Source organism: Oncorhynchus keta, chromosome 11 (genome assembly GCF_023373465.1).
Source record: "Oncorhynchus keta strain PuntledgeMale-10-30-2019 chromosome 11, Oket_V2, whole genome shotgun sequence".
NCBI lineage: Eukaryota > Metazoa > Chordata > Actinopteri > Salmoniformes > Salmonidae > Oncorhynchus > Oncorhynchus keta.
In genome coordinates, this window is record NC_068431.1 from 50,454,849 (window position 1) to 50,482,620 (window position 27,772).

General features: G+C 43.8%; 1 protein-coding gene across 1 annotated transcript; it reads left to right on the plus strand.

Moving 5' to 3' along the window:
* The first annotated feature begins 8,901 nt into the window (after positions 1–8,901).
* LOC118390527 (H(+)/Cl(-) exchange transporter 5) lies at positions 8,902–27,340 on the plus strand. Its single transcript, XM_052457424.1, has 13 exons — positions 8,902–9,041; positions 9,448–9,582; positions 9,739–9,887; positions 19,264–19,363; positions 19,492–19,679; positions 19,767–19,889; positions 19,988–20,194; positions 20,672–20,752; positions 20,897–21,439; positions 21,590–21,776; positions 22,422–22,820; positions 23,522–23,738; positions 24,678–27,340. The coding sequence occupies exons 2-13, from the start codon at positions 9,456–9,458 to the stop codon at positions 24,766–24,768; spliced, it is 2,412 nt and encodes an 803-aa protein (XP_052313384.1). The 5' UTR covers positions 8,902–9,041; positions 9,448–9,455; the 3' UTR covers positions 24,769–27,340.
* Positions 27,341–27,772: the final 432 nt, after the last annotated feature.

The following is a 27,772-nucleotide window of genomic DNA, read 5'->3' on the forward strand; positions in this document are numbered from 1 at the left end:
ATATGAGCAGTCAATGTGTCACGTCTGCTCCTCCCCTCCGGCAGACAACGCCAGAGTACTAACCACCGGTCCTGGGATTCATCATTACGCACACCTGGAACTCATCATTACGCGCACCTGTGAATCATTATGATTCACACCTGGACTTCATTACCTTCATCTTTTCCTCCCCTTTATATGTCACTCTCCCAGGTTCACTTACCAGATGGTATTGTTCTTGTGTATCGGTGGTCTGCATTATGTTAGTGGCGTGTTCTTGGTTTTGTTGTTTTATTAAAACATTTCACCTGCTTCTGACTTCACTGCCGCATCATTACAGAATACCAACTAAAAATATGGAAGCAGCAGGACAACCGGACATCTCCCAGACGATCAATGAACAAGGCAACCTTCTTTGTCAACACCATGATCAACTGGGGATGGCCATGGAAGAGATTCTCCGCAGTCTACAACATCTCAACAGTGGAGGTTATTCTAGAGCCAGTCTACCCAACGAGTCAGGCCATTCAGCAACCCGCTCAGGTGGGAGCTCCCACCACCGAGAGGTCTAAGGTTGCCACGGTTATTTCTCTGCTGACTGGGCGGGCATTGGAATGGCCTACGGCCGTCTAGGACAGGGGTAGCTTGAGTCTTATGAGGGGTTCATGGCTCTGTTCTAATTGTATTTTCGATCATCCAGCGGCGGGCGGAGAGGGAGGTGAGCTTCTGCTTCAGCTCCAGCAGGGGAATCAGACGGCTGCTGAGTATGCGTTTACCTTCTGGACAGTAGCAGCTTCCGGTGGATGGAATGAGCCGGCACTCAGCACTTTATTTAGAAGAGGTCTGCGAGAGGAGGTCCAGACGGAACTGGCCTGCCGAGATGACAACCTCACACTAACCGTCTGGTTAACCTCCTCCGGGAGCGTTGGCATCTACATCGCTTCGCTCCCTCCTTTGGCGAGTGTCTGGGCTCAGAGCCTGAACTCATGGCGGTAGGGGTCACACGTCTTCCCACGGCGGAACGACGCAGCAGGGGCTCTGTCTGTACTGTGGCCAGGGAGGGCACAAGCGCCAGCGTTGTCCATTACTTCAGAATCTGGGATCCACTAGAGCAGAGGGATGGTCATGTGATGTTACATCACCTGGACCAGGAGTGAGTATTCCATCTACTGCTCTTCCTGTTCGACTCTTTTAGGTACCCATCACTCTGGCTGACTGTCCCTCATGCCCTGTGTCTACAGCTTTAGTGGATTCCGGCGCCACAGAACTTTATGGATCAGACCCTTGCCTCTCTCAATATTACTACCCACCTGCTCTCCTCTCAATCAAATGTATTTATAAAGCCCTTCTTACATCAGCTGATGTCAAAGTGCTGAACAGAAACCCAGCCTAAAACCCCAAACAGCAAGCAATGCAGATGTAAAAGCACGGTGGCTAGGAGAAACTCCCTAGAAAGTCCAGAACCTAGGAACCTAAGAAACCTAGCGAAGAACCAGGCTCTCCTTTTCCGGTTCAAGGTCTAGACTGTTGGCCTCTAGGATTCGGAACCAACACACACATCTCCCAACCACTCACCCTCACTGTGGAGCCCAATCACCTGGAAAACATCCCCTTCATCACCAGTTTACAAGATCATTCTCAGCCTACCTTGGCTTCAACGCCATAACCCTACCATCTCACGGTCGAGGATGAGAATCACCGACTGGTCACCTGAATGTCGGAAGAATTGCTTTCCTGTCCCTTGTGGTTCCACGTTGGTTGAGAGTCCTGTGGTTGTCCTCTAGCCCAACGGATCCTGCTACATCGCCGGGAAAAGGCAGGTATTCTCCAAGACCCGCGCTACCTGTCTTCCTCCTCATTGCTCCTGGGACTGTGCCATTTGACCTGTTTTCTGGTGCTACAACCGCCGCGCAAACATATCTACCCTCTGTCAGTGGCTGAGATCCAGGCTATGGAGGACTACATTCAAGAGGTGCTCCAACAGGGTTTAATCTGCAGGTCCACGTCCCCTGCGCCGGCTGGCTTCTTATTCATTGCCAAGGAGGAAGGATTACGCCCTTATTATGATTGCTGTGGACTCATTGACATCCCCACGAAGTATCGGTACCCTCTCCTGCTGGTGCCCTCAAGCAGCTCTGCGGGGCCCAGTTCTTCACCAAACTGGACCTGCGGAGTGCCTACAATCTCATTCGTATCCGGGAGGGGGATGAGAGGGATATGGCGTTCGGCACGATGTCTGGTCACTATGAGTACTTGGTTATGCCCTTTGGCTTAGCCAATGCTCCATCAGTGTTCCAGGCATTCGTCAACAAGGTGTTCAGGGACAGGCTCTGACGTCAGGTGACTGTGTCCATCGACGACATCCTGATCTTCTCAACCAACCTGGAGGATCACATCACTCCTGTTCGAGCAGTCCTGAAACGCCTCTTGTCTAACCACCTGTTCGTCAAGGCGGAGAAGTGCCAATTACATCAGAGGGCTGTCTCCTTGGGCTACCAAATCAGCCCGCAGGGAGTGAGGATGGAGGACAAGGTAGGTACGGTAAGATCATGGCCAGGCCCAACCACCAAGGGGTTACAACGGTTTCTGGGGTTTGCCAACTTTTACTGCCGCTTCATCAGGAATTTCAGTACCGTCGCTGCCCCTCTCACCTAGGTTGCTTTGCTTTCCAGCAGCCGACAAGGCCTTTCGTCTCCTCAAGGGGCGTTTCACCTCCGCCCGCCTGCTAAAACACCCGGATCCCACACTACCTTTTGTGGTTGAGGTAGACTCATCGGAGGTGGGTGTGGAGGCAGTTTTGTCAAAGACAGGGGGACACATTAAAATTTGTATCCAAGAAACTGTCCCCCGCAGAGAGGAAGTACAATGGCCATCGTGAGCTCTTGGTGGTGAAGTTGGCATCAGGAGTGTTGACACTGGCTGGAGGGTACCAAGGAACCATTTGTCATCCTCACGACCATTGGAACTTTGAGTACATACGGACAGGGAGGAGAACGAATAGGCGCCAGGCCAGGTGGGCCCTCTTCACCAGGTTCGACTTCCCGCTAACCTATCGCCCATGTTCTAAGAATATCAAAGCACCCATAATCTCCTCCTCCCGAGCCGTGAGTCCAGTGGTTTGGGACGTAGATGTGGACATCCGCCAGGCTCTAGCGGGAGCCTGCACCCCGGAATTGTCCTTCCGTGCACAGCTACGTTCCCACAGGGATAAGGGATCGGCTGCTGACCTGGGCACACAGCTGTCGTCTCTGGACATCCAGGTATTTCTTGCCCCATCCATTCCATCACTGAGAAATACTTGTGGCCCACCTTGGTGCAAGATGTTATGCGGTATGTCAACTCCTGTTCTGTGTGTGCTCAAACCAAGTCCCCCTGGAATCTCCTGCCGCTTCCCGTGCCTCAGCGACCTTGGTCCCATCTGTCATTGACTTTGTTACTGATCTTCCCCCTTCTGATGGTTTCACCACCATTCTGGTGGTTGAGTGATTCTCCAAGTCATGTAGTTTAATCCCTCTTCCTGGTTTTCCCACTGCTCTCCAGGTCACTGAGGCACTCTTCTAGCAGGTCTTACGGCATTATGGCCTTCTAGAGGACATTGTCTCAGACCGTGGCCCACAATTCACATCCCGAGTATGGCGGACCTTCTTGGAGAAGCTCGGGATCACGGTTAGCCTCATATCCATGTATCGGCCTCAGTCTAACAGGCAGGTGGCGAGGATGAATCAGGAGCTGGGGAGGTTTCTGAGGAGTCACTGTCAGGACTGGCAGGGTGAGTGGGCACGTTTCCTTCCTAGAACTCTCTACGTCACTCCACTTGGTTGACCCCCTTCAAGTGTGTTGGGTTTCCAGCCGGACCTGGACCCCGGGCCAGACCATGGCTCCTGCGGTAGATGAATGGTTCCGGTGCCCGGAGGAGGTGTGGAACAATGTGCATGTGAGATTCCAGCGCGCTGTCAATTGTAAGGAGCAGGCAGACCGTCACCGCAGTGAGACCCCTGTGTTCCATCCTGGGGATTGCGTCTGGCTCTCTACCAGGAACCTCTCACTCCGTCTGCCCTGCAAGAAACTGAGCCCCCGGTTTGTGGGTCCATTCAAGGTTCTCCGGAGGGTCAATGAGTGACATACAGGTTACAATTACCCAGTCAATACCATATCTCACCCTCTTTTCATGTCTCCCTTCTCAGGCCGGTGGTTCCTGGTCCCCTAGCTGACGCTGTCCCCCACGAACCCCCCGGACATCGAGGGGAGCCCGCTGTACTCTCAGATCCTTACTGGACTCCCAACGTTGTGGGGTGGGGGTCGGCTCCAGTATCTGGTGGACCGGGAGGGGTATGGCCCAGAAGAGCGGTGTTTGCGGTGTTTGGAGGACATTCTGGACCCCAACATCTGTGATTTCCACTTACGCCGACCGACCCGCTCCTCATCCTTGGGGTCATTCCCCTGGTCAGGGGGGGGTACTGTCACATCTGATCCTGCTCCTCCCCTCCATTGGGACGGCATAGCCAGAGTACTAACCACCGGTCCTGGGATTCACCATTGCCTTCATCTTTTCCTCCCCTTTATGTCACTCTCCCAGGTTCACTTGTGTACCTGCGTTCTGCCTTATGTTAGTGTCTTTCTTGGTTTTGTTTTATTAAAACGTTTCACCTGCTTCCAACTCACCACCCCAACACAATGAATAAACAACAAGATCAAAATTAGCAGAAGCTTTTTATTTTTGGAGCTTTTAGTTTGTCTTCTCTCGTTTAACAAGGTGGGCAGGCCGAGTACATTGACTTCTCTACACTCTCCTCCTATGAAAATATTTCACCATTGCTTTAATTTGTGAGCAAATCTTTGGTGTGCTATTTAAATTAAATAAAAGTGTATTTTGCCTCTTGATAATAGCATTTCTTGCTTACACCCTTTTCAGTTAACATACTACATATTACAAGTAAACACTATAGGATGTTATACTGTACATGGACATTTATGCAATGTTGACTGGTGATCATTGTTTCAGGCTCTTGATGTAGTATTATACAACACATACAAATGTAAGTTAAAGTGCTTTTGATGTACATGTGAGTTGACTATACCTTAAACCGAGAACCACTCCATTGACTGTTTAAATCCCTGGCCTACATTAAAACAGTTTGCACTCTAAGCTTCACCATGTCTTTGAAGTTTCCCAAAAGGTTTGAATGTATGAAGGCATTAGTAAGTCTTCTCTGATTGGGGAGAAATTTCGGGCTCCACTTCTAAGCATAGCTAATGTATAAACCAAGCCAGTTAAAAAAAAAATGAAACCTTTAACTACGCAAGTCAAGAACAAATTCTATTTTACAATGACTGCTTACCCCAGCACTGGGCCAATTGTGCTACAATTGTGATACAGCCTGGAATCGAACCAGGGTCTGTAGTGAAGCCTCTAGTGCTGAAATGCAGTGCCTTAGACCACTGCACCACTCATGAGCCCAGTAATGTCTGCAAAAACAACTTTAAACAAATATAATTAATACAGTATCAAAATGTGCATGTGCCTTGCCCATTCTCCTCCCCTGTATCCCAATTTGTGCCACCCATGTGTGAGAAACCTCAAGTACAGACCATATATTGTGTTCCCTTCAGGTTATAGAAGGAGCAGAATCTCTAAGCTATCCGTTTAGACCTCAGTCCTACCTACCTACAGGTTATGGAAAATGTTATATTTTAGTATTTCTCCAGTATGATTCTGTAAAGAGAAAGCCTTGACTTCTATGTCAAAGATAATAAAACAAAAACACTATAGTACGTACTACGGTAATGTCCACAAAAACACTGCAGTTAATACTACAGATGTATTTTCATCTATGTGTTGACTTTCTTATCCAGTCTTTGATTTCCATTAGTAGGTTACGATTTACATGCACAGCATTCTTCCTATTACTTTCAAGTAGATAATTGGAGATCACTTCAAACTGGCACATGTCCAAGATATGACGGCATGCAAGATACAACATTAGGTGTGTATTACACATCAAACGGAGATTGATGTCTGCCCTTGGTCTTTGGTCAGTTCTTTGTTCTGTATGCGAACTTAGCACATCCCACAGTCAGTACTTCGACATGGTTCTCTCTCCAACTATTATCTAACACACCTGGAGATTTTGCTCTCTTCTATCCCAATATTTTTTATAATTTTTTATTTCACCTTTATTTAACCAGTTAGGCTAGTTGAGAACAAGTTCTTATTTACAACTGTGACCTGGCCAAGATAAAGCATGGCAGTGTGAACAGACAACAACACAGAGTTACACATGGAGTAAACAATAAACAAGTCAATAACACAGTAGAAAAAAAAAAAGAAAAAAGAAAAAAAAGAGTCTATATACATTGTGTGCAAAAGGCATGAGGAGGTAGGCGAATAATTACAATTTAGCAGATTAACAATGGAGTGATACATGATCATATGGTCATGTGCAGGTAGAGATGATGATGTTGATGTGGATTCACTGTCAATGTCTTCATTTTCACTGTTAATCTATACATTTTCAGACGATGCAAGTCAGAGCAACAATCTTTTGGATCCTTTCAGCTTCTTGTGGATAGCAAAGCAGAGACCTATCTGCTGCTAAAGAAGTAACAGTAGCAGTAGTGTGTTTAAGGTTGAACCGGCATGCTGACAATGAGTCTGTAGATGCTACAAAGTCAGTCTTGGGGTTATTTGAAACCTTACCGTGTGCTTTGAAATATGAGTAGTGTTAAGAATACAATTTCTTTACATTAATTTAAACATATAAAGTAAATATCTCAAAAGCACCCTTTTTGGTTTTGCTCATTTTTAAACATTGTTTTAAACAATATACTCGACAAGTACATCACATTTCCAGAGTGGGCTCTCTGCTACTTTTGAAGTTATTTTTCATTTTATGAGCACCACCAACAGAGTGAATCAGAAAATGGATTCAAAGGGAACTTCCTCTGCTGGTGGTTGATTAATGACCTATAATGCCAAATGATATGTATATCATGGGTCATATCTTCAAATGTACCACAGAGCCCACTCTGGAAATTGTATGTACTTATAGAGTATATTGTTAAACACATGTCTAAAAATGAACAACATCAAAAATGGTACTTTTGAGATATTTACATGTATATGGTTAATTATCCCTAAATGTATGTAAAAAGAATTTGATTATTAGTATAAACACTCATATTTCAGAGCACATGGTAAGGTTTCAAATGTCACCCAGACTGGCTTCATCTACAGACTCATCATTGTAGTGTCTTAAAGAAGGTCCGGGTAAAGCCAAAATGTCACACATTTTCCAACTTTAATGAATTATTTCTCCATTTATTTAAAGGACCTTTCAATGTATTTTATTTCAGGAAGATCCAAAACATCATACATATCTTTGGGCCATCCTGGCATGGAATAACCCATGAGTCCAAATCACTTGAGTGTTCCTTTTTCTTTTGGCCCCTAATATGAAAAGTTCAATCAAAGTAGATCTTGCGTCAGCAGAATCATGCATTTAACACAAAAAAAAACACAAAAATATAAACAGCTACCACATATTGTGTTCCTAAATTTAGCTGTAAATCCCCACTGGGCACAGACGCCAATTCAACGTCTATTCCACATTGGTTCAACATAATTTCATTGAAATGACGTGGATACAACGTTGATTCAACCAGTGTGTGCCCAGTGGGACTTCACATAGCTTAATCTTTGGTGGAGCAGTGGCAGGGGAAAGAGAGATTTACGTGTTAAGAACTGGGATTATGAGTTGTGGCATGCAGCTTCCACTCATTATTCAGAATTAGTCATAAATATTCATAATAGCCCCAGGACCAGAAACAATGAAGCCTTAGGGAATAAAAATATCCACAGGGTGACTTAGAGGATGCAATTCATGACCCGTGTTGTGACATGTTTGGATGTTTTGTCATACTAATAAATAACACAATCATTTTGGGAAGTTTTTAGGTCTCCATGCACAGACTTTTATACCAGGTTTGATTATTTTTAAAAATCAAATAGAATTTCATGGGTCTCCTACATATTTTGCAGATGCTAATGCAAGTGCAGCGAAATGCTTATGTTTCTAGCTCCAACAGTGTAGTAATACCTAACAATACAACACACACAAATGCTAAAAATGTAAATCAACAAATATTATAACAAGCATGTCAGAGTCTGGAACAGAAACACATACAGGGGGTCGGCTGGTGGTGACTCCATTTTTAACAGTCTGATGGCCTGGTGACAGAAGCTGTTTTTCTGTCTCTTGGTCCCAGCTTTGATGGACCTGTACTGACTCATACCCCAGACTAATTCTGTAGACCAGCCTACATGTCAATTGACAAAATTTCGCTACACTCGCATTAACATCTGCTAACCATGTGTATGTCACCAATAACATTTTATTTGAATTGGCTATCTACCATCTTGCATTCCAGTCATTGATTGTCGTGAAAGTACTGAACTGGTGAAGGTGATTTACTTATCATATTGTTTTCACTTAATCCTATGTCCAAATATTGGTGCAGATGAAGCAGAGATGGCAAGGAAAGGTCACTAGGCTACATATGCACTGTGGACAAAGTCTGATTTATTCAACCGAGGGTACACTAGGATACTAACTCTCACCATTGTCTGTGCTGTGTTTATTTTCTAGAAAACAATGAGGTTGACAGTTTTGAGGAGTCATTGAACCTTCTACAATGCATGCTTGAAGAAATAGTGCTTGATTTCAATAATGAACCTACACCCAAATACTTAATGCTGTTAACTTTGTCATCTGCATACATGCAAATATACAGGTCTGTGTGTGACGCCCAGGGAATCATCATTGGCAATATATATATGAGTTTGGGGACTAGGCATAATGTGATCCCTGTTTGCTGTACTGGTGGGTTCAATAGTCAAATAAAATCTACTCTATTTCCATTGTGAAGGAATAATCCATCAACGATAAACTGATCAGTATTATCATCTGGGATCCGCTCTCAATGTCTGTTGTGGCAGGAAGTTGTTGGAATTCGGTTAAAATCCGATAGGATAACAACAGAGCGGAGTTATTCCAGCCAACGAAGTAATAATAACGAGTTGTTTTATTTTAGTAATATGATGTCAATAGTATGTGCTTGCACAGGAACCTCTGTGCTTACTATTGCTTTCAAGGTTTATGAGTGTGTGGCTGATGCTACCGCGCAAGTTAACTTAGCTTTAGTTAGCTGTCCAGCCACCTATCTAACGTTAGCGTTAGATAAATAGCTAGCTCGGTTCCATGCCGGTTGATGTCAGTCAGTATTTAGCTAGAAGCTAACCACAACAGCCAGTCGAACACAATAAATTAAAACAGACGGAGCTAACTAGCCAACGTTAGCTAGCTCACGTCTCACCCCCAGATGTAGCTAATTTAGCGAATGTAGTTAGGTGGAGGATTCATTTGAACTCTGCTTTTGGACCCTGACCTTATGCTGTGTGTATTCCGTTAGGATTCTCGATGGATAAAACCGGATATTGCAACGATAGCAGCACAAGTGACGAGGACATGGTGGAGATAGCAGGGGCGACGTTAGACTTTTCTAATACAGAGGATGTACCACCCTTGGACCGAGACAAATGTTCTGGTAAGACCAACGCCTGTCTGTGTTGTATTGATTTTACACACATCTTTTGTGCCAAAACAAGTCATGGGTATTGCAAATGTGTTATTTTATTTGTATTATTTCACACCAGAATATGTGACACTTTTTAAATCCTCACGTCTCTCCCTTCTCGTCCAGGGGATAACCCAGGTATGGAGGAGGTGAACGGGGTGCCTAAACTGATGGACCTGCTGGATGATCCGGTGCCAGGGGTGGGCACCTATGAGGACTTTAACACCATAGACTGGGTGCGGGAGAAGTCCAAAGACCGCGACCGCCACAGAGAGGTGACCTACAACTATTTACTTCCTTGTTCTTTTAACTCTTAACTAGGGTTGTTGCAGTGACCGTATTACAGCCACAACGGCGGTCATGAGTCATGAGTCAATTTGTAAGTCGCTCTGGATAAGAGCGTCTGCTAAATGACTTAAATGTAAATGTAATGAAGGCAGTCAAATTCCACGGTCATGGTAATTAGGCTTCTTCATGCTCTGATGCTGCTCATGGTCATTCATAGCCTACCAAACTTGGTAATTCGTAGCCTAACTACCTGGTACTCAGCACTCTATTGTCCCTCTAATCACACTGACATGAATGCAAATGTATTTGAAAATCTAATCAAAACACTCCACGAGAGTCCATGAGCTCATGTTGCGCAACATTTCAATAGACTATGCAATTGCGTGAGAAAATAGAGAGTGATGGCCTCTACTAAAAAGAGGAGGATCAGCTTTCTATAGACTAGGCCTACTATATTTATTTCTCAACTTTCCTAATATTAAGAACTTTGCTTATATTTACTACAGGGGTATAGCTTACCTGGCTGACATGAAAACAAACCACAGGGAAAAGTGTCCTCTATTTGCTATTTAAGTGCATAGATTACATTTTTTCACGCTGCCCCTGTTTCGAAGCAGGTGCATTCTAAATCATGGTCCATTCTAAATCGGAAACAAATTTCAGAAATATATTATTTATTATATGTAAATAATGTTAAATCAAGACTAGTCTAATGGGTGATAATATTAGCCTATCACTTGTGAATGATATATTATCACTTGTGAATGATGCCCAGCATAAGAAACAATGCCTTTTTTGTGTGACATTTTCGAAACATAGTCGCACACCTCATGTAGCCTAGCCCATAGGCCTATATGTTGTAATAAGGTTTGTATCACAACTAAAGTGGCCAAATAACTTCTTAAAATTAAGCACATTAATCCACTTTACAAGGGTTGTAGAGCCTAACTGGCATATTTTTTTATTTAACCTTTATTTAACCAGGTAGGCTAGTTGAAAACAAGTTCTCCTTTACAACTGCGACCTGGCCAAGATAAAAGCACAGCAGTTCGACACATACAACAACACAGAGTTACACGTGGAGTAAAAAAACATACAGGGTAAAACAATGGTTACACGGGACAGGAGGAGACAAGACAAAAACACACATCCGACTGCTACGCCATCTTGGATCAACATTGGTAACATTGATAATCAACATATATAAGCAGCGCGTGAGTTTCAAGTTTGGGCAAGATCATTTTCACCATAAAAATGCACCTTTATAATAAAAGCATTACAAGCATAATTGCATTTGCGGTCACTTTTGATAATGGTGTTTTCCGCTAATGGAACGTTCGCACTTATAGCCTACTACCATGTGCGCATTGCTGCGCTTATAATGTGAAGAAATAGCCTAATAGTTTATCAACATTTTAAGATAAACGTTCTGATCTGTTTAATTTGGGATCTATCGCATCCCACAACTGTCCCAGTCTATGTTTGGAATATTTATTTCTCGAACAGAATAGGTCAACCTTTGCACTATTGGGGATAGTAGATTGACATAGGCTAGTGCTTTTGCTGTTCGTTAGGCCTACTCGTCTTGTTGGCTGATGAAAAGTAAATGTGGACAGTTCTTCCAATATCTTCAACATGCATCTTGGAATTGGATAAGGACGCGTGCAGTTGCATCCCCGATGTGTCTGTCTTCACTTGTAGCCTGTGAGAAAGACCTGGTCATGTGATGGAGCTCGCAGCACTCAGGAAGAAGGGCACTACGGCCACTGGCTGTGAATTGCATGGATTCTTTTAGGGTGAATTAAGGACACACAAAGGGGATGCCCCTGTGAAATTCTAGGCATTATCAAGTGCTTGTCAAATTGTGACTGATGTAGTGTGCAGCTTGCGCAAAAAAAACAAAGCAGAGCTCATGCCTTTCAAGTGACCTTTTTTCAAATCATCATTAGTCACATTATGCCGTACAATGTATTCAAAATCCAAACAGCCCAACGTTTGTAGAACAACCAAAGTTACATTAATAACTCTAAATTAAGTATATAGGAATACTTATTTCTTAACGCTCAGCACAGACTAGCTGCATGTGCACACTCCCTCAAATTGTTTGAAGAAAATATTCTTTCCATTTTATTCAGCTTTGTTCAATTGTATTCTTCATACTCTAGGTAAAAAGAGCCAGCTTAATGAACAAAGTTAATAGGAAACGCCATTTTTGTTAATTTCCAAATAAAACCAGAAGGGGGCAGCAGACCTTCAGGGTGTGTATCTGCTACAGCTAGTGGGAGAGGGCTTCTGCATGGGGGATGTTTGTATAATGACTTTGAACATCCATAGTTATAAGTATATCATTACATTCAACTTGGACATTTTCAAGGGTCTTTCGCACATCAGTGGTGTCTGTATTGAATGCTGGGAGGGAAGGAACCAACTTTTTAATGAAAAAAAATAGACAAATTGGGATAGGAGTTCTGTGAGACGATCGTTACCAGAGACTATAGGCCTCAGAGGAGGATCAGGTAGTTTCTTGTGGATCTTAGGTAGGCCATAGTAAGCTGAACATACTGGGTGAGAGGTGATGAGGAAATCCCTCTCCTTTTCAGTAATCCAACCTTGGTCTAAAGCACTGTTATTAATGTAGGCATCAATTTCACTCTTTAAAACAAATAGGTAGATCAGCTTTAATAGTGCAATTATATTGTGGCTTCTAACAATGTAATTGTCTGCATCATTTCCAGTCACCCATTTATATATTTTTGTCAATAATATATATATATATAATATTAACATTTAAAAAATATATATATTTTCCTTATTATTTTCCCCTAACCCTAGCACCCCTCCCATAATTGGAGTAAACTAATGGACAACAACACTTTTAATTCCAGCTCATGGATACTATATACATTTTTACCAACTTATCAATTGACTATGACTTCCCAAATCAACCAGCAGTGCTATTTTAAGAGTTAGCTCCAAGTAAATGCACATTTTCAGCCCTTCCTGAACCTGTGACCAACATCAAGCTACATATGGGGAGTACCAAAACAAGTAATCTAATGATTGTCTCTTCACAGCAAAATCTGCAGAGCTGGGATGGTTGTATCCCCCATTTATATAACATTCTATTGTTTGCAAGAATTTTGTATAACAATTTAAAATGGAAAATAAGTTTTGAATCCAGCGTTGGTTTATGAACTGATACACAAAACATGTGCCATGGAATCGGTACATCAAAAATCTCCCAACTATTTGCGACCTGTAAATTGTTTGGTCCTTAACCTCTTAAATGTAATATAAAATGTAGATTTCTGCCAAAATAGACGAGTAACTGCCATTCATGTGTAATTTACATGATTATGACATGCCAAAACTTGGTATATTTGGAAAGAAAACATCTGGAAGATTATGAGGAAACAATCAGAAGATAGGAGTTACATAGTTCAGAATACACAAGATCAAGCACACACAAAATAACAATAAAAAAAAAATATATATATATATATTTTGAAAGTAATCTTTCATTGACAAGCTATAAGTGAATTATTGATTCCCACAGCTGGAAACGCATCAGATGGCTTCCACAACATGTGAACAACATCAGGAAAAAAATGGTATCGATAGACATACAGTTGAAGTGGGAAGTTTACATACACTTAGGTTGGAGTCATTAAAACTGTTTTTTCAACCACTCCACACATTTCTTGTTAACAAACTATATTCAGTCGGTTAGGACATCTACTTTGTGCATGATACAAGTCATTTTTCCAACAATAGTTTACAGACAGATGATTTCACTTATAATTCACTGGATCACAATTCCAGTGGGTCAGAAGTTTACATACACTAAGTTGACTGTGCCTTTAAACAGCTTGGAAAATTCCAGAAAATTATGTCATGGCTTTTTAAGCTTCCGATCAGCTAATTGACAAAATTTGAGTCAATTGGAGGTGTACCTGTGGGTGTATTTCAAGGCCTACCTTCAAACTCACTGTTTCTTTGCTTGACATCATGGGAAAATCAAAAGAAATCAGCCAAGACCTCAGAAAAAAAATTGGTAGACCTCCACAAGTCTGGTAAGTAAACTTCCCACTTCAACTGTAACAACTACAAATGGGCAGATGTTTTAGTTAGTGGTGTCAAATGTGGTCACAGGATATTTTTCAAGTGTCCCTAAACCTCTCTAAACTGGCATATGTCTCTAAATTAGATAATTCCAGTGCTATTACATATTTGCAATTCCTAAATGCTATTTGTTCAGTATAAAAACACAATTTCTACCATATCAACCTCACTCAAACATTGTGCTGGTACTATGGGGTATCCAGGGTACGTTCAAGTGTCCCTTCAACCTGTCCAAAGAGTTTGAATGTGGTAATTGCACTGTTTTTGTACACTGGATGTGCCTAAAAGTTATTGTTCACTATAAAACTCAATTTCTACAACACCAACCTCTCTCAAACATTGTGTGGGTGTCGGGGGACATACAGGGGATATCAAAGTGTTTTTTCAACCTCTACAAAGTAGCTGAACGTTTAGCCTAGGCATATCCAATGTATTGGTCCCACATACAAATGAACTGTTTACAAAAACAATACAAAAGCCACAGATATACATTAAAAGTCTTATCAAACTCAAACTTGGTTAGACACGTGTCCTTCACTTAAAAAAAAGGTGCAAAAATATAAATTAGCTGATCTATTTAAAATGGCATTCTTCTTCGTTTTAAATCCCAGGTAAAGATGATGAGGTTTCACTTTCACCGTAGCTTGTGCATGTTGTGATTAGCCTTTGAAGCAGTCCCTCACTGCCAGGAAACGCAAAGGGAACTGGCATTTCAGACAGAAAATCTGGCATTTCACCCTTCCCCTGCTGTGCTTTGTGCGATGCTTGCGGTTCTTCCTTTTGTCTTTTGGCATGTGTGTTGGGTAGTGGCGCTCAGCTGCAGACTGTGAATGTGTTGTCTTTCATTTTGTAGATTTCTTAACCATTTGTAATAGTGATGCACTGATTTTAGCGGCCTTTTAAGCATTCTAGTACAGTTAAATAGTTAACACACACATGGACACAGTGGTCTAAGGCACTGCATCTTAGTGCAAGAGGCATCACTACAGTCCCTGGTTCGAATCCAGGCTGTATCACATCTGGCCGTGATTGGGAGACCCATAGGCCGTCATTGTTAATAAGAATTTGTTCATAACTGACTTGCCTAGTTAAATAAAGGTATAATAAAAATAAATTAGTTCACCCACGACAGAGATCGGTCGATTGTTAAGGGCAATTAATTCCATTATCATGGCGTTAATGGCCTTCACCTTTGAGTTGTCTCGCTGAAATGTTCTTACTCTTTCAACTGCTCAGTCCACACAGCAGACATTGTGGGCTATGTTAGGAATGCTGTGCTGCACTTGAAGCGCAGCATTTGACGTGGCTATATAGGTGGCTGGATTATATAGGTATGCACATCGCTGTTAAACTAGACATCGGGCCGATGCCAACATCTGTTGGCGCAATTATTAGAAAATGGAAGAAGTTCAAGATGACGGTCAATCACCCTCGGTCTGGGGCTCCATGCAAGATCTCACCTCGTGGGGCATCAATGATCATGAGGAAGGTGCGGGATCAGCCCAGAACTACATGGCAGGACCTGGTCAATGACCTGAAGAGAGCTGGGACCACAGTCTCAAAGAAAACCATTAGTAACGCACTACGCCGTCATGAATTAAAATCCTGAAAGTCCATATTGCCCAGCGACAGCCCCGAAACCTGAAGGATCCGGAGAAGGTCTGGCCCACTCTCTGGAGGAGAGGGACAAAATCCCAGCTGCAGTGTGTGCAAACCTGGTCAAGAACTACAGGAAACGTATGATCTCTGTAATTGCAAACAAAGGTTTCTGTACCAAATATTAAGTTCTGCTTTTCTGATGTATCAAATACTTATGTCATGCAATAAAATGCAAATTAATTACTTAAAAATCATACAATGTGATTTTCTGGATTTTTGTTTTAGGTTCCGTCTCTCACAGTTGAAGTGTACATATGATAAAAAATTATAGACCTCCACATGCTTTGTAAGTAGGAAAACCTGCAAAATCGGCAGTGTATCAAATACTTGTTCTCCCGACTGTATGTTAATTCTTCACAAAGGGGTTTTATGCACTCTGGAAAAAGGGGCGTTCCATGACATTTGGCATAATGTCTCTGCTCACGTGGGCGTGCTCACTGACAGGTTAAGACATCATATGAAAAACAATTATCTAATTTAGAAGGCTAACATCACATTACGTCTTCTCACAAATAGTTTCATATTTAATAATTTTAACTTCCACAACATCTCGATGTGAATCTGATCACTGGGGAATATACACATTCAGAGGTAGTGATGTTGTTCCACTGTCCTTAGTTACATCACAAATTAGTAATGAATTCGACATTATTGTTCTTTAAGTACCCACGGACCCTTCCAACTGTTTGGATTACAGAAATATTGTTTCATTATTCAAACTTTTGATGTTACCGCACTGCAACATTTCTCTGTGGTAACACAGTGATTTAACTTCCATTTCTGAAAGAGTGGGAGAGAGAGTTTTCCTGCAGGTATTTACAACTGTCATAAAACTGTGGGGGTCCTGAGCTCTCTGGAGCAGGTTTCATCAATAATCTCTCTGTAAGGAGGCCTACAAACCTGACTCAGTTAAACCAGCTCTGTCAGGAGGAATGGGCCAAAATTCACCCAACTTATTGTGGGAAGCTTGTGGAAGGCTACCCGAAATGTTTGAACCAAGTTAACCAATTTAAAGGCAATGTTACCAAATACTAATTGAGTGTATGTAAACTTCTGACCCACTGGGAATGTGATGAAAGAAATAAAAGCTGAAATAAATCATTCACTCTACTATTATTCTGAAATGTCACATTCTTAAAATAAAGTTGTGATCCTAACTGACCTAGACAGGGAATTTTTACTCTGATTAAATGTCTGGAATTGTGAAAACGGAGTTTAAATGTAATTGGCTATGGTGTATGTAAACTTCCGACTTCATCTGTATATACAGCAACACCGCCCCCATAAGCATTTCTGTCTCGTCTATAGATGTTATATCCTTTTATTGCTACTGCTGTATCATCAAATGAATTATCTAAGTGAGTCTCAGAAATGGCTAATATATCTATATTATCTGATGTTAGCAAGTTTGTGATTTTATTTACCTTATTTCTAAGGCTACATATAGTAATATGGGCTATTTTCAGCCCTTTCCTGGGTGGATTATCAGAGATAGACATAATACAGAAAAGAGCAAACTAAGCAAGCTGATATAAGTGGGTGTGTGTGCGCTGCAGGGTTGAAGCTATGAACACGTTGGCTTGGCTCTCTCATCCCTTCCAGGCTTTTGGGACAATTGAGCCTGTCATAGCAGATGTAAGTAATGTCCCCACTCACTCTGGCAGCTTTCATGACTGGGATAAGTTCTTTCCTCTTCTGGCGCAGAGCTTCAGGATAGTCCTCGTTAAGGAAGATGTACCTTCCGATCATGTTCTTGGCTCTTTCTAGAACAGCTACCTTGTCCTTGAACCTCAGGAACTTGACCACTTTCGGCCTGAGCCAGTGATGGGTTTCCTGTGGGCATGCTCCACCTCAATCTTCCTGTGATCCGTCTTTAGATTCTCCGAGATCATTTCCCTCACTTTGTCCTCTGACTCCGTCCAGATCTCATGTGGAGATTCCGCAATTCCGTCCACAACAGTGTTGTTCTGCCTTGATTTTCCCTCGAGAGTCTGATTTCTCTGTCATTGTCATCATGGATTCACATACAGAACTGATGTTCTCTCGCAATGGCTTACAGATTGCAGTCATCTTCCCGTTCTCATGTTTAAACTCATCAAGCTGACCCTGGGAGAACTGCAAATTGTTCTTCAGGTCCTGAACCTCTCTGGTCAGGTCTTCTATTCTTTTATTAGTTGACTCCATCAGTATTTGGCCAAAAACCTGAAGCAATTTTGTTGTTGTAACAACTGCTGGTAGAACTCCTTTCTGTTCATTTTAAATATCCTTCACCTGTGATAGACACCATTATCCTCAGTGGTACTCCTGCTGGCTTTGGTCTTTGTCATGGTAGCAATGTAGGTTAAACTGTCACGCCTCGCAGTTCCAGACAGGGCAGATCACAGGGTAGATTGAACACAACAACAAACAGCAGGGATCTAGCCAGTCACAAGCCCAGTAAAATCCGCAGCTCCAGCCACAATGGCTAACCGCGTTACAGGCTTAGTTCAAGCCCTCAAGAAAACCCTGCTAGCTTGATAGGCAGCTAGCTAGCAACTGGGCTACTTTCTACGCCAAGCAGCTCCTCAGACCCGGCCTTGGTCGGTAGGATCACAGGACAGATAGTAGTGGTTTCAGCAACTGATGCCAACCGTGTCACGGGATCCAAACTCAAAAGGTAGCTAGCTATTAACCAAACTTTTCCAATAGATTTTCAAAACTTTCCAAAACATCAAATAGAGCTCTCCCTCGTTCTGCGTTAAACAGGAAGTGACGTGAGCACTCTGTAGTAGGGCTCCCGAGTGGCGCAGTTGTCTAAGGCACTGCATCACAGTGCTAGCTTTGCCACTAGAGATTCTGGGTTCTGTGTCGCGACCTAGAGACCCATGGGGCGGCACACAATTGGCCCAGCGTTGTCCAGGTTTGGGCAGGGTTTGGCCGGCAGGAATGTCCTTGTCCTATCGCACACTAGCGATTCCTGCTGTTGGCCGGGCGCAGTGCACGCTGACACGGTCGCCAGGTGCACGCTGACATGGTCACCAGTGTTTCCTCCGACACATTGGTGCAGCTGGCTTCCGGGTTAAGTGGGCATTGTGTCAAGAAGTGGTGCGGCTTGGTTGGGTTGTGTTTCGGGGGACGCACGGCTCTCGACCTTCGCCTCTCCCGAGGCCGTGATGAGACAAGACTGTAACTACCAATTGGATACCACGAAATTGGGGAGCAAAAAGGGTTTTTAAAAAATCACTCTGTAGTAGCACTCTGTCACATTATCTCTATCTCTGCTTTAGTCTTTGCAATGACAAGCAACATGAGAATCTAGAGAGCATTTGTTCAAAATATTGTCCTGTCTCTGCATTAAATGTCTGTCTTCTAAGACAAAAGCAGGGAGAATTGTTAATTCTAGTCCCCTGAGAGATACTCCAATAGAATGCCATAATTGTCCAGTCTCTTTCTTTACTCTTCCAATTCTCTGTTTAATTTGTCAATGTCAGTATTGGGTTCGATTGGCTCGACGAGATCTTGGAAGAGTGAATGTGAACAATGGAAAAAGGGTATACCGAATCGCACTTCAGCCCAGCTGAATATTTACGTCTTTCTCTGTAGATTACCAGTAAAAGCAAAGAGTCCACATGGGCGCTGGTGAAGAGTGTCAGTGATGCCTTCTCTGGATGGCTGCTCATGCTGCTGATCGGACTCATGTCAGGTCAGTCTAAACGGATACAGATGTTTATCATTAGACTTTTTCATTTGATTCCTTCTACTAAACCCCTCACAGCAACACCCTGGAAACCATTGACAGTGTTAGTCATTTTACCTTGTGGTCTATTCCAGGTGCTTTGGCAGGTGGGATCGACATATCAGCCCACTGGATGACAGACCTGAAGGAAGGGGTTTGTCTGAACGGGTTCTGGTTCAACCATGAGCACTGCTGTTGGACCTCCAACGAGACCACCTTCCAGGAGAGGGACAAGTGTCCCCAGTGGAAAAGCTGGGCCGAGCTCATCATTGGCACGACAGAGGTGGGTTAAAATTGTACTACTCGAGCCATTGTTTTTGTTTTACGTGATTTATTTTGGTCAGTCTTATTGTGAAATTTCTCTCTGCAGGGTCCCTTTGCGTACATTACGAACTACCTAATGTACGTGTGCTGGGCTCTACTATTCGCCTTCCTGGCTGTGACACTGGTCAGGGCCTTCGCCCCCTATGCCTGTGGCTCTGGGATCCCAGAGGTACGACTACTTTATGCCTCTTGCCTTGTTTGATATGTCTTTTGAAAGAGGACAAATGATGTGGTTCATTTACCCGTGATATTTATTTTCTCTCCCAGATCAAAACCATATTGAGTGGGTTCATCATCCGAGGGTACCTGGGGAAGTGGACCCTGATCATCAAGACCATCACCCTGGTCCTGGCTGTGTCGTCGGGGCTCAGCCTGGGGAAGGAGGGGCCCCTGGTCCACGTGGCCTGCTGCTGTGGCAACATCCTATGCCACCTGTTCACCAAGTACCGTAAGAACGAGGCCAAGCGCAGAGAGGTGAGGAACAATAGCAGTGGGCTATTCACAAACATTTGCACATTTTATATGGATGGACAGGTTAACCTTTGACAGTCTTTTTCATGGAGCTGACACAAATTCCAAAAACTAGGAACACTGATGTTGTTTTGCGTTGACACCGTGTCAAAAGAATTTGAGAGAGCCTCAAGTCAGACTCCGCACGGGAAACCCCCGTGAAATTATAAATAGCCTGTAGATGGTCTTGTGGGTTTACGATTTCAATAAACATATACCCCAGGGTGATGCTTGTTCTCCCCTGCCACAGCGAGCTAGTATGAATGGAAGTGCAGTGCCAGCAATTATCGTTCTCAATTCTGTTAGCACTGCGCCTGAGATATTTGCCGTTGATTCACAGCATTATATGAGCTGTTACTCAGCTTTGTTGCCGTGCTGTGTTATAAAGTCTTAGCGTAAGGACACACTGATCACCACCTTCTCCTTGGTTGTTTGTGTCAGGTTCTGTCTGCTGCTGCTGCCGTTGGTGTGTCTGTGGCTTTTGGTGCCCCCATAGGAGGAGTGCTCTTCAGTCTGGAAGAGGTGAGAAATGCCTTAGATTTGCATAAGAAGAAGAAGACGTGCTTTCTGATTCAAGTTGAACTACTCTTCAAGTTAAATTGAACATTCAATTCAAATGTTGACATTTGTCTATGGTAACCGTCCTGCTCCTCATGATCCTTTCAGGTGAGCTACTACTTCCCTCTGAAGACCCTGTGGCGGTCGTTCTTCGCGGCCCTGGTGGCAGCCTTCACCCTGCGCTCCATCAACCCGTTTGGCAACAGCCGCCTGGTGCTGTTCTACGTGGAGTTCCACACCCCCTGGCACCTCCTGGAGCTCATACCCTTCGTCCTCCTTGGCATCTTCGGCGGCATCTGGGGCGCCTTCTTCATCCGAGCCAACATCGCGTGGTGCCGGCGGCGTAAGACCACGTGGCTGGGCCACTACCCGGTTCTGGAGGTGCTGGTTGTCACCGCAGTCACGGCGGTGGTGGCTTTCCCTAACAGCTACACCCGCACCAGCACCAGCGAGCTCATCTCTGAGCTCTTCAACGACTGTGGCCTGCTGGACTCCTCCAAGCTGTGTAACTATGACAACGCCAACGTCACCAAGAGCAGCAACGAGCTGCCGGACCGTCCAGCTGGAGATGACGTCTACACGGCCATGTGGCAGCTGTCCCTGGCCCTTGTCTTTAAGATGCTCATCACCGTGGTTACCTTCGGCATGAAGGTATGAGAGGACCTTGTTTCTTCTACCGTAGCCTGTCTGTATGGCACAACATCTGTCTAGAGATGTCACCGCTTACTTGTATGATTTCAATGCGAGCTCTTCCATGGGATTTGAGTCTTTTCTATAAATCATGTCTTTCCGTTCCTCCAGGTTCCTTCCGGGCTGTTCATTCCTAGTATGGCGGTGGGGGCGATTGCAGGCAGGCTGCTGGGTATAGGCATGGAGCAGCTGGCCTACTACCACCATGACTGGGCGATCTTCAGGGGCTGGTGTTCTCCTGGTGCTGACTGCATCACCCCAGGCCTCTACGCCATGGTGGGGGCTGCTGCTTGCTTAGGTAAGGCTTGCTGCTTGCTTAGGTAAGGCCTGCTGATTGCTTAGGTAAGGCCTGCTGATTGCTTAGGTAAGGCCTGCTGCTTGCTTAGGTAAGGCCTGCTGCTTGCTTAGGTAAGGCCTGCTGCTTGCTTAGGTAAGGCCTGCTGCTTGCTTAGGTAAGGCCTGCTGATTGCTTAGGTAAGGCCTGCTGCTTGCTTAGGTAAGGCCTGCTGCTTGCTTAGGTAAGGCCTGCTGCTTGCTTAGGTAAGGCCTGCTGCTTGCTTAGGTAAGGCCTGCTGATTGCTTAGGTAAGGCCTGCTGATTGCTTAGGTAAGGCCTGCTGATTGCTTAGGTAAGGCCTGCTGATTGCTTAGGTAAGGCCTGCTGATTGCTTAGGTAAGGCCTGCTGATTGCTTAGGTAAGGCCTGCTGATTGCTTCGGTAAGGCCTGCTGATTGCTTAGGTAAGGCCTGCTGATTGCTTAGGTAAGGCCTGCTGATTGCTTCGGTAAGGCCTGCAAGAGTGCTGTATGTTGACACCTTGCATGTCTACGAGTGTTTTCTTCACTTGGTTTTGTCTTTACTCTGAACTCCTTTGTTCCTGGTTAAATGTCGACATGAGGCATAGCCTCGAGACTTCTGCCTCCAGCCCTCTCTCTGTGCCCACAGGTGGGGTGACCCGCATGACCGTATCCCTGGTGGTCATCATGTTCGAGCTGACCGGAGGGCTGGAGTACATCGTGCCCCTGATGGCCGCGGCCATGACCAGCAAGTGGGTGGCGGACGCCATCGGGCGCGAGGGCATCTACGAGGCGCACATCCGCCTCAACGGTTACCCCTTCCTGGAGGCCAAGGAGGAGTTTGGCCATAAGACCCTCGCCATGGACGTGATGCGGCCGCGTCGCAGTGACCCGCCGCTCTCCGTACTGACCCAGGACGGCATGACGGTAGAGGACGTGGAGACCATGATCACAGAGACCACCTACAGCGGTTTCCCCGTGGTGGTCTCCCATGAGTCCCAGCGCCTGGTGGGCTTCGTGCTGCGCAGGGACCTCACCATCTCCATAGGTATGGATGATGGGTCATCGTCCTGTGTCGTGCTAGGTGCTGGCTTTTGACCAACACGTTCATTGTCATCATAACTGAGTGTGGTTACATGGACACAATAAGGCAATTATCGTGGATAGTCAGGTGAATATGATGGTTTGATTCAAACGTTTACGTGCTTTGCAAGAAGAACGATTTCCCTAATTGTCTTGTTTGCACGGACACATTCTGAAATCAGGCTACCTGGTGGCACTGATCAATGCCGAAAAAATGGGCAAATCAAAATAAACTTTTGTTTCCACAGCGGACTTGTTATTTTTGGAAGGCATATTTGAGTCGGGGCATACAAACTTTGTGTGTTCAAACCATTTCTAAGATGCGTACATTCAGTTGTTCTGAGCTCAACTTCACTCGCACTAGAGAGGGAGGCTGGCTCAGCTGGTGCTAGCACATCCGTAGATCAAATATACCGCTGGAACGCTGATTAAGGTGTTTACATGTCCTAATATTTCAAAAGATTTGAAAAAAAAGAAAAGAAAAACGGGTGTTTTAATTTTAAGATAAGCGGAGTAAGTTGTTAACGTGACTAATGTAATCTGCCTTCTGCCGTAATCAGTTTAATATCTAATTATTACTCGTTATTATGTAAATGTTCTCAATGTCATTAGCAGTGTATTTGTCTCTGCCACTCCTCTGTAAAAACCCTCTCTCCCCTCTCTCAGATAACGCCAGACAGCGTCAGGATGGGATAGTGAGCACCTCGAGGATCTTCTTCACGGAGTACACGCCCCCTCAGCCCCCCAGCAGCCCCCCTCCTCTGAAGCTTCGAGGCATCATGGACCTTAGTCCCTTCACTGTCACAGACCACACCGCCATGGACATTGTGGTGGACATCTTCAGGAAGCTGGGCCTGCGCCAATGCCTCATCACACACAATGGGTAAAGTTGCTACTGAGAACTAGCTATGTAGCTAGGAACCACTACTTCTATACACTGCCGTTCAAAAGTCTGGGGTCACTTAGAAATGTTCTTGTTTTTGAAAGAAAAGCACATTTTTTTGGTCCTTTAAAATAACATCAAATTGATCAGAAATACAGTGCAGACATTGTTAATGTTGTAAATGACTATTGTAGCTGGAAACGGCTGCTTTTTAATGGAATATCTACATAGACGTACAGAGGCCCATGATCAGCAACCATCACTCCTGTGTTCCAATGGCACGTTGTGTCAGCTAATCCAAGTTTATAATTTTAAGACTAATTGATCATTAGAAAACCCTTTTGCAATTATGTTAGCACAGCTGAAAACTGTTGTCCTGATTAAAGAAGCAATAAAACTGGACTTCTTTAGACTAGTTGAGTATCTGGGGAATCAGCATTTGTGGGTTCGATTACAGGCTCAAAATGGCCAGAAACAAATTACTTTCTTCTGAAACTCTTCAGTCTATTCTTGTTCTGAGAAATGAAGGCTATTGCATGCGAGAAATTGCAAAGAAACTGAATATCTCGTACAACGCTATGTACTACTCATTAACCATTATGCTGATAATGGGCCTCTGTACGCCTATGTAGATATTCCATTAAAAATCAGCCGTTTCCAACTACAATAGTCATTTACAACCTTAACAATGTCTACACTGTTTTTCTGATCAATTTGATGTTATTTTAATGGTATATTTTTTTTGTGTGCTTTTCTTCAAAAAACAAGGACATTTCTAAGTGACCCCAGACTTTTGAATGGTAGTGTACATTCATGAGTAGAACTGAACAGAAACCCCAAGACAGACTAAAAAAAAGTGACAGAACTTATTTATGTAAAAGAGTTTGTATATGTTAAGAAGTCCAGACCTCTGACATTTTGTCCCTGTCTATCTTGCAGTCGTTTGCTGGGGATTATCACAAAGAAGGACATTCTGAAGCACGTGGCCCAGATAGCCAACCGGGACCCAGACTCGATCCTCTTCAACTGATGCTTCAGTACCAACTGCAGAACCTTTGGCCAGACACCACTGTGGAACCACAGCTTTTACCCAGGCCGGTCTCCAGGCCAACTCCATTGCACTATGTTCATGTCTAACTAGTGGATTTCCTCCCACTTTTGAAAGCATTGCAGTGACAACTGACCGCTTCATTAGAACTATAGAGGCAGAGAATTCATTGCACTTCAACAGCAAGCTGGCTTTCCAGGATTGACCCAAACGATGAACTGGATTTAGGAAAAAGTCTATGGCTTATTAAATGACCGTCGGTAACTGGGAGAAACATTTTTTCCCCCTTGACCGTGTAGGCAGGAGTGGTCTTCCTCGTCAGCTGTTCAGGTATAGCATGTGTCTCCTAGAGCTACCAAAAATCCTAAAGGAGCTGAGACCAAGTCTGGAATCCTGAGGTACAAGCCAAACCACTGCCATTTGAAAACTTAACCGCCATACAATCACTAAGCTAGGAGTGGAAATAATCAGCTTCAACCTATCAATCACAGTTGAAAGTGTGAAGTTACTGTCTGCCTGACATATTAATGTCGGTGTTAAAGTATTTTTCCCGGGTGTAATAGCGAAACACTTTAGCTCCAAAGAAATGTATGTTTCTTTGGCATTGTCTTTTTGTTGTTGTCATGTAATGGGTGGTGGTTTTGACACAGACCAGGAGATGACTTACAGACTAAAATAACCTTCCTCGGAAACATGCGTGCTGTGGTTATCCTCTTTGACCACAGGGAGGCACTACTGTGCGCTAACCAGCACTAACTGGCTCAGTCTCTCCAGAATTCTGCTATCGATTCTTCTTTTTTTGCTAAGTCAATTTGGCATATTATGCGATGGCTTGCACATTTGACCAATCACCGCACAATTTCCACGTGAAACAGTCTAATTATTGCGTTAAACTGACCCATCACCGCAGGGCAAACAGTGAATTTCAGCCAATCACTGCACATTTACCGCGTAATGTGGTTCAATCAAGCCACACGTCAACAAAATGCTTCCCTCATCAGCACATGCAAAATGTCAGAATTGCCGCAGCGAAGTCAAGGTTTTTGTCCTGCAAATATCACCAAAAAGCCCGGTGCAATCCAGGAGGGACTGATTACTAAACTTTATCAACTGATCAGTAACACTCAAAAGTGCAACCATGAAAATATGCATTACTCATTTTGAAGACGCACCCCTATATTTCTGAGCTTCATGACCTTTTCAGTGACGAGTATTTATTACACCGATCACTTTATCCAGCACACTACACAATCATCAAGTCAGTGATGATCAGTCTTAACAGGCAGTCTGAGGTCATGGACAAGATCAGTGTTGGTGTATTATGGAGTGATCGAGAGGAGGAAGAGGTCTCCAGTATGTCACATCTCATATCGTCTTCCTGTTATCTCCTCGTCTGTCCATGGTCTGAGAGGGGCACACGTGTCCAGTGTTCTTGTTGCGCTCACTTCCTTGTCTTCTTGCTAAAGCCCCAGGCAAGGGCTGGCGGATCTAGAGAGAGGACTGGCCTGTCAACACTAGTGAAGAACTCTGGATCTCTTTCTTTCTCCCTCTTAACTCATTCTCTTACCGTCTCACGAGACCCTCGTGTCGTACGACGTCAAAGTCCACACTAAGAATGAGCGACTGAAGTGTAGCGTACGCTCTTAAACGCGAACCGAGCTGAGGAACCTGCCCTGCGAGGAATGCTCAAATCTCACTTTTACCTTGAGCAGGTTGATGGTGGCCATTCTTAAGCTAGGTTTATGGATTCGTTGACACCCTGTTTTATCCATAAGTGTGTCTCCATTGTTGTATTACTTGTATACCGTAGTTCATTTTAACTGTAGGGTCTCATATTTCATTTTTAATGCACTTTATTTACAAATAAAGTACTTATCAGGTTTTTTGTTGGGGGGGGGGTGTAGCTAGAGTTACATTATTAAACTGTGTGTCTGTTTGTATTAGTATTTATGCTATCTGCAATGGTTTTGTATCACTACCATCTGCAATGGTTTTGTATCACTACCATCTGCAATGGTTTTGTATCACTACCATCTGCAATGGTTTTGTATCACTACCATCTGCAATGGTTTTGTATCACTACCATCTGCAATGGTTTTGTATCACTACCATCTGCAATGGTTTTGTATCACTACCATCTGCAATGGTTTTGTATCACTACCATCTGCAATGGTTTTGTATCACCACCATCTGCAATGGTTTTGTATCACTACCATCTGCAATGGTTTTGTATCACTACCATCTGCAATGGTTTTGTATCACTACCATCTGCAATGGTTTTGTATCACTACCATCTGCAATGGTTTTGTATCACTACCATCTGCAATGGTTTTGTATCACTACCATCTGCAATGGTTTTGTATCACTACCATCTGCAATGGTTTTGTATCACTACCATCTGCAATGGTTTTGTATCACTACCATCTGCAATGGTTTTGTATCACTACCATCTCATGTAAAGAGGTGCAACTGAGATTCAAAAATGTGAAAGATGAATAATTTATTCCCCCTGTCATTTCAACTTTGCTATGAATTAAAACCATGTTAACTTTCACATGAATAGATATGTGCTCTATTCATGTACAAGTACAGTACACGAGTTTGGAGTCATTCTCACTCCCAACATCATGAACCCGTTAAGTCTATCCCTGAGGGTCTAACCCGAGTATGACTCATTGCTGTCGGTGAACGGCCTGGGTGGCCTTCCATGCCCATCATGAGAAAGTGAAGATGTCTTGACAGTAAATCTTGTTTATTGTTTCAAGCAATAGTCAGATACACAGTCAAAGAAAAGTCACTTTTTTTTTACATTGCCGTCAATAACACATTTTAGGATATGAGTCTACGTAGTGTTCTACTGTCCACCTCGGGATTCTTTGTATGACTAAAGAATAGTACAACTATGGTTAACCGCGGTAATCCGTAATACCTCCACCCACAGTGAAGAGCAACACAAAAGTACCCCCCCCCCTCAGTAATTACTGCA